The 7,899-nt window shown below is 39.5% G+C and overlaps 1 protein-coding gene and 1 long non-coding RNA gene across 3 annotated transcripts in view; one reads left to right on the top strand and one right to left on the bottom strand.

Annotated features, from left to right (window-relative positions):
- Positions 1-698: 698 nt before the first annotated feature.
- On the top strand, positions 699-6,854 carry LOC140224625 (uncharacterized). The gene is made up of 2 exons (XR_011899900.1): positions 699-838; positions 6,580-6,854. It is a non-coding gene; the product is annotated as an uncharacterized lncRNA (long non-coding RNA).
- side-VI (sidestep VI) overlaps positions 791-7,899 on the bottom strand; it is a 597,055-nt gene continuing 589,946 nt past the window's right edge. For both annotated transcript variants that reach the window (XM_072300563.1, XM_019052193.2), the window contains 5 exons: positions 6,626-6,928; positions 4,504-4,803; positions 3,389-3,637; positions 2,468-2,628; positions 791-1,215 (listed from right to left, as the gene is read on the bottom strand). In XM_072300563.1, the coding sequence (XP_072156664.1) occupies positions 949-1,215; positions 2,468-2,628; positions 3,389-3,637; positions 4,504-4,803; positions 6,626-6,928 (1,280 nt within the window). In that variant the 3' untranslated portion in view covers positions 791-948. The remainder of the gene's footprint in view (positions 1,216-2,467; positions 2,629-3,388; positions 3,638-4,503; positions 4,804-6,625; positions 6,929-7,899) is intronic.

Genomic DNA, 7,899 nt, shown 5'->3' with positions numbered 1-7,899 from the left:
CAGAGAGGGGCTATAGGAATTAGTAAAGCGGCAGGGGAAAGGGAAATATGACTATTCTACCTTTCAATATTCGATTCTTGTAAGATGTTCCTAAATCTCTTTTGTTGCTGACCTAAAAGCTGTCACAATATATTTCTATTGTTTTATTTGTCATATTTTTATTATTCTGAAAATCATACTTTTTACTTACAAGGAGGAGGAAAAATGTTGACTAATTGAGGGAAACTAAAAACCCGTCAATGATGTTGGATAAAATATTTAGTTGAGTTAATCTCGGAGTTCTCAGTTTCAAACATTAAAAATATTTGGTAAGTATGGAATGAGAGTTTCAACCGTGGTTACTGCGAAATTAATCACCTACTAAAATCGAATTTCATCACTATCAAAACCATCTTTGCTTGAGATCAAACTTCAGGTGTCTTAACTGAAATAATCAGCAGTGGCGTGGCGTGCTTTGCGATATATCGATTGATCTGCCATTTAAACCTATGAAAAAGGATCGATAGACAGGGTGTTCGCAGCGAACGCCTTAATAATCGATTCTTTACTATAGCTTTAAATGGGGAGATATCGATAATCGATCATCCACGCCTCGTCACTGATAATCAGAGGGACTTTTCAGCGATTGTTCAAGTTCGATTGGTTCAACTGATATACTTTTATTAGTTTCTTTTATACTTGTATAATATTAAGGTTCATAATAAATGTATCCGCAAATGTGTGTGGCAATAAAAAGTTCGACGACGAATTTTCGATATAGATTTTAAACATAGTAAAACAAAAGGAAATGTATCAAAATCAATCCAAGTGTAATGGTACAAATATACAAGTTCAAAAGGTACACTATTTTACAGAGTATTTACATAATTACAATAACTGCAAATTTAAATAAATAATTTGAGGTAAAAAAATAAATTTGGTAATCATTTGAGAAGGTTAAAAAATTAACTAAACACAACTTTCTTGTTGATTGGCCATGAGCGGGGTCCGAACGGTGACTATCTCTCGATGCAACGAAGGCAGGGTCGTCACCGAACCAGGGGAGAAGAGTAAAGGTGGCGGCGATCCCTTGTCACTGTAAGGAACTGCCCAACTACTATGGTCTATTTGAGCATATATCGTTAGTTCGTCTTTATTCGGAATATGATTCAAACCGTGGTTTTCTTGACTATTTGATTTTGGTAAACTCAGCTCCGCATACGTGATGTCTTTATTCTGAAAAAGAAGATTGAACAGACTTAAATTAAACGACGTGTTATTTAAAGACGAAGAAGAAAAAAATTAAGAAGGTGTTAGGATCCTAAAAATGGGAAAAAGGATATTTGAGGCTGTCCTTATATGGGCGTGTTTCTACCGAACAGAACTATGTGCAGGTGGGAAAGATGAGGTGTGCTCATTAGTCGAGGGCCGCCGTAAGAATAATGGGAATTATAGAGTGCCAGTGCTGTCAGCGGTAAAGCAGCCGGCACCGTGTCGCTCGTCGCGCGCGGTTACTAACTCATGGGTCTTGTCCATAAGGTTCTTGTGCCATACACACGGCTCGTGAGTGCCGCATACAACATAGTTCCGTTACACAGAATGTAAAATCCCACTTTTTCAATTCAGCAAATGGAACTATGTGCCAACTGTACGCGGCATGCATGAGCCGTGGACATGGGTAAAGAGCGTTGGTAAAGATTCTCATTCATTCTTACGGCCCTCGATTAACGAGCACACCCTATCATTTCCACCTGCACATAGTTCTGTTCGGTAGAAATACGTCCATATTACGTGAGGATTTACGGAGTGGGTGGGAGTGTATGGACAGGCCCTTCGTAGCTTTTAACTGATACCAAAAATCACTTGCGCGCGTGTTTCAAGAAAGTGATTTGATGATTGGATCTTACACTAAACAAGAAAGTTTGGTTGAAAGAGTCGAGCGTTGGTGTTTTACCTGTTCGGTAGTTCCGTCCCTTAACAATTTGATCATGCTGGCGTCGTTTGAGATCACCAAGCGACGATCAGTTGCAGGAATCACTCCAGAGACTTTAACGCAGAGCAGAAAAAGTAGGCGTGCCAACGAATGCAACTTGCTTGACGCATGGAGACCTTATTACTTAAAAATTTGCTCATGCTGAACCACACCAGAGATTTTTACATCTTTAGGGGCATACATACATTAATGCTTTGCCTGCAACTTCGATTGACGAAAAACGCAGATGGCAATCAGTGCGACGCGTAACGCATTTTTCTTTTTCATCATACCAACAAGATTTTCAACGAGTTTTTCTTAGCCCAGCGACAAAAAAAAGAAAGTATAAGCATAACGTTGGGTCGTGCTATAAAAAAGTAATGGGTGCTTGAAATATATTTTATTTTCTAGACCTCACATTTCACTGCGCGCAAAGAACATGAAGAGAGGTCAGTAAAATATCAGAGGTGCAAAATGATTTTTTTGGGTGTGGGATGAGAGAAGTTGATTACCCACCTGAATTCCAAGCGGTGGCATTCTTTTAAAACTATCGTATAAATCAGTCTGTTTGTTTGGCGTGATATTTCCTGAGCTGCTGAGATTGAACTTGTTGCTAAGCGTGCTTTGCTTGCTTCCTACATCACAGTTAGAGCCATTCACTAGTTGATAGTCTGAATCTGAAAAAAGAAATACAAGAAGTGAGTTTTTCATACTCTCTTTTTATACTTTTAAACAAGTGACGTTTTCTGCATATTACGCTAAAGAAGCTCTGCTGTCCCGATGAAATTACGGAGTTATTAGTTTGATATTATGGGATATTTATTGTCACTTATAGAGACATGGATGGGAAAACAGAGCTAGTATAATCATTTTCACGTAAAATTTAATGGCATTTATCCCAAAGTAAGATGTTTGGATAGTATTGAGCACTAAAAGCGGTGCGGAGTTTTGCTGCCCCCTGTACAAGGACTTATCCAGGGCCCTCCCGAAAAATTTTCTGCTTCGATCGAATTCCGAAACAACCCCCTTCCCCCTTCCTTCTTCCTCTTCTCTTTCCTTTCTTCCTCCCCCTCTCTTCTTCCTCCCCCTCCCTTCTTCCTCCCCCTCCCTTCTTCCTCCCCTCCCGTGTACCTCGTCCCCTCCCTCCATCTCCTCCTTACCCACTCTTCTTGAGGCCCGTATGAAGGAAATTTTTGAGAAAATTGCCCCCAACAATTGATCAAAGTTTATACACCCTACAATGAAAAAAGACCATTTCTAAACCTTCAAATGCGTTTTTGTCATAAAGGCGATTTTCAATAAGGCCCCATTTTCCGTAAAGCTCCGCAATTTTCAACTCGGATGGCATTGACAATGTAGTTAAACGCACCATGCCGCATTCAATGTACCGCGCCACGTATAAAATGCGTTTAACAGCAAAGTATAGGAGATACGTACCTTTATTATTACATGGTATAACATCCGGATTTTTGTCATCGTATAAGTTCTGGATATTAGACCGCAAAGGTACATTCGTTTTATCCTTAACTAGGGCCAGATCTGAGGGCCTCGTGATTGGAATTCTACTGCTATGAGTTGTTCTCGCTCGCAGCAAGGCGATCCCAACTAAGGTCACTATGAGTATGATTACACTTAGTAGTAATACAGCGCCGAGGACAGGGGTCAGCTCAAAATTCGCTGGCATGCCTGGAAAGAGAAAAAAGGAAAAGAGTGATGAACAATTTATTCGTGCTTCTGGATGATTACATCGTAAAAAAATATTCATTTTTGCGTCAGATGCAGACTATTTTTGACATGACAACCGGGTCGAAAAGAAACCCAAATCGGAGACTTTCTTTCTTCTTCGTGTATACGATTCAGATCTTGAATTTTGTGAATCAGTTCTCATATTAGAGATTACGTTGGATCAATTGAGTTTATTACGTTTATTGTATAATTTTTAAGTGAATTTCAAAAATAAGCGCTCATATTGTTAATGATAATGACGTAAAGAAGGTTTGTCAAACGTTTACACATTTTGATTGCAAACTCGGATTTCATTTCGTCTTTCATTGTTGGTGATCTCAAAATGTAATTCATTTTTCCAATTTTTTAATTTTTTGCAAAGTTCTTTAATTCGCCCTTGCTATTTCTTTGTATCCTCTCCACCGCATCCCTTTTATTGTCACCCTCTACCTGTATCCACCATTTTCTCACACCATTGCTGGTCTAACCATCTTTTGCTGGTATTCAGATTAATGTATGCAACAAATAAACACAATGTGGACGGGGAATAGTCAAAAACACCTTAAGAACTCTAAAGAGTTTTTAGGTGTTTCTTGACTTTCAAATTTCTGGATAAAAAAAATGACAGGACACATATAACCTAGTAGAAATCATATCATACTTTGTATTATAAAATCATGAGAGTAACGAATAACGCATAACGCATAACGCCATAGGCGCGAAGCACTTCGAGGTGTTGGACTGCGAAGCGGTCAGGGGCCGTAGCCCTTCAGTATACTATCAAATATAACGAGGTTCTCAACAGAAAAATGTAAGTTTACACATACCCGTCTGTTTCTCGGCTGTATTTAAGGTGAATCCTTCCAGATAAATGGATTCACTTCGGCCTTTGCCATTTGTGGCGAAAATACGTATTCTAAGTAATTTCCCTGGCATCAAGTCGTTGACTAGGAACACACATCTTGATGGGGATGAAAGATTGGCCTCTAAGGTGTTTGTTTGTAGATCAAAAACTTCTAGAATAAAAATTTGAGTCAATCCTCCATCAAATCCTTCCAAGCATTCAACTTCCAGAGAATTAGCGGTTTGATTGGACAAGGAACAATTGTACGGTGGATCTGGCTTGCCTGAAAAATACATGAAAAGAAAATTAACGAATGCAATTAAATACCGATTCAATTGAACCTCTACTGAAAAAAAATTCTCGCAATCGTAAAACACAATATGTTTGGGAGTGCAAAAAATTTGTGAAGAAATAAATGATCGCATCGACTGAAAAAAAAAACTGATCGCGATACAATGTGAAGTAAATGGAGGAAAATGAGGAAGCGTCAAATACTCGTATATCGTGGAAAAGGCGTTTTCCGATGAGGAGGAGTAGATTCTCTTTTTCGACTTGCCATTTTTCAGGACGTTTACGAGTTATATACTTGAAATGTTGACTGGTTATGCAAGAAAGCGATACTTCGAACCAGTTTCCAAATGTTTAAAGAATAGTTAAACGCTTTGGAGATACGACGCTTTCAACTTTCAAATGCATTTTTTTTTCAAAATAATAAACTAATACCTACACTAACTAATATAAAACCTACATTCTCGGAGCTAGTATGAATATATTTCTTAGTGAGTGTAAAATAATTTTTGTGAAATTTTAATCGGGCAGTCTTTGTCCCAGAAAGAAATATGAGAGGAAATATTTGAAATGCGCCGTGCTTCTGCGACAAGCCACCGAAATGCTTGGAGGATAGCACTCATTTGATGGCGGAGGACTTTGAAAACGAAACGACATACTTACATAGAGATAGAAATACGTTTTATGGGACCTCTAAGTCACTTACACCATTTGCCAAGGAAGCCATTAAATTGAGGACACATTTTGTTCGTAAGTTCGCCGTTTCGAATTCCCCGGTGAAAGGAGTTCAAGTTACTTTTCAATGATTGGTCTCTCGAGGCTACTTTTTGTGGGCGAGTAACTTTCTCAATTGTTGAAAGGTAATGCATCCGCGAAGTTTCATTTCTAAATAAAAACGCAACTGGGCGGACCATTTTTGCATCAAGAAGGTGAAACCATCTTGCATAAACATGTAAGCGTGATATTTTTCTTTAAGCTATCGTAAAGTCGGTCGCGTAGGGCATCAAATGGTATTACGAAAGGTATATTCTACCTCTATTTTTTGTGGGTGGACGATGATCGCTACCACTTTTGTTAGAGAGTAATACTAAATGAAAAATACAAAACCTGCAGATAATAACCTGATGTGATAGATGAGAGTAAGCCAACGCAAAAATTATCCATCGATATGACTAAACGAATGCATTATTGCACATCTGTGTACTTCCAACTTCAATTCAGATTTTGAAAATGAGATTTTTTGAGGATTGTCGTTTCTGGACGGAGGAACGTAACTTTATTCCAAGGTCGCAAAATTTACTCACACATTTTAATTGTTTTACAAGAATGTATTCGTGGATTTATTGTCAAAAGTGTTTCAGATTTTTGTACGAGATCAGAGGAATAATTGGAAACATTTTGAGTTGGAAATTCTCCTGGTTAAAATGCAATATGCGATGATACATTTGGCAACATTGAAATAGGGTTACGTTCTTTCGTGAGGGAAATGACGAGATGTGCTTCTGGCAGTGGCGATTCTTGAAAATTGGCAAGACTGTTTTCCCTCCATTTGGATATATGTAAACTATCAATTCTTGATGTTGCAGCTTGCCTCACCTTCAATCGATATTTTTAATGGATTTTAATGAAAGAAAAACAGTTTCGCCAACTTGCAAAATCGCCACTGGCCTCTAGGTGAGTAAAGGCTTCGTTTGTGACAAAAATTAAAAAAAAAAAACAGTGATTTAGGAAAATTTGTTTGATAGTTTGATATTGTTTACTTCGGTTGCAGATTCACCCCAACGGCGAAGTTTTTCGATTAAATGAGAGAGACTTACCTGCGGCAACGATATGGAAGACACACGGCTCTTTCTGCGAGCCAGCGGTGTTGGTGGCCCAGCACATGACGGAGCCGTAGTCCATTTCCGAGACGGGCTTGTACGTCAGGATAGACAGGGATCGACGTTTCTCCCCCGAGCTATATCGCGATTGGGGCACCTCGATCGTCTCGGCCGTATTGTTGAAGGACCATCGGAAAGAATCCGGCGGCGGGTAGGAATCCACTTCGCAGATCACTTTCGCATCTTCGTGCCGGGCCACGCCGTAAACTCGTTTTTGCTCCGGCTTGCACGTTGGTTTAACTGTGAAAATTCAAAGAGAAGGACGCAAAGTGAGAAAAAGTAACCGACAGTTTTTGTCAATATGGGAAGTAGAACATAAAGTAATGCAGCGTGCGGTTAATATTTTTTTGTTAATTTATCTTTGGGCAAGATTGACTCTAAAGATTGACCAAACAATTAAGTCACTCTGACCTAGAGCCCGACGAAATTTTACGACAAACTTGGGACAACAGTTTTGACCACTCAAATCTGAACTGACGAGGAAAATGGTTGCTGCCCAAGGCCGGATTTAGAAAGTGGCTACATGGGCCGCGGCCCATGGCGGCAAATTTAGGGGGTGGCAAATGTTGTAACATTTTCAAATGTAGGTATCAAGAAAAAAATCTGATTCAGGAACAAAATTACAAACGAGAAAAGGCGAAAAAATCCCTCATTTCCTGAGAGTTAAAGTATAGTAATTTCTAATTTGTTCGTCTTTCGGTGACATAAGAGACAGCAACTTTCATTAGTCTAGTTGAGAGAGAAACCAAACACGCAATTCGGCCTGGAGCGGCGCGGCGCAGAGAGCAATGGTGACGAGGACTTGAGATGGAGAGGGGAAGCCCTCGGCGTGCCGGTCAGCATGAAACACATATTAGAGCCTACAAGACTTCATGAATACTTCACGCATTGCGTTAAACGTGGTGCGGTGAGCAGCGGTTGGCGTGAGACTCATAGTGCCTACAAGACTGCATGAATACTTCACGCATTGCGTCAAAAACAGTGCGGTCAGCAGCGGTCGACGTGAAACGCATAGCGCCTACAAGACTGTAGGGATACTTCACGCATTGCGCAAAACACAGTGCGGTTGGCGCGGTGGCGAAAATTAAAATAATTAAATGTTTCATGTTTAAATTCATGTTTATTCTTTGACATTTTTTTTCGTTCTTTCTTTAACAATGAAAGGTCTCGTCAACACAAAGATAGCTTTACAGAACTTAATTTTCGCGCAA

The sequence above is a fragment of the Bemisia tabaci genome, chromosome 5 (genome assembly GCF_918797505.1).
Source record: "Bemisia tabaci chromosome 5, PGI_BMITA_v3".
In the NCBI taxonomy this organism is placed as follows: Eukaryota; Metazoa; Arthropoda; class Insecta; order Hemiptera; family Aleyrodidae; genus Bemisia; species Bemisia tabaci.
This window is presented reverse-complemented; position numbering and strand designations above follow the sequence as displayed.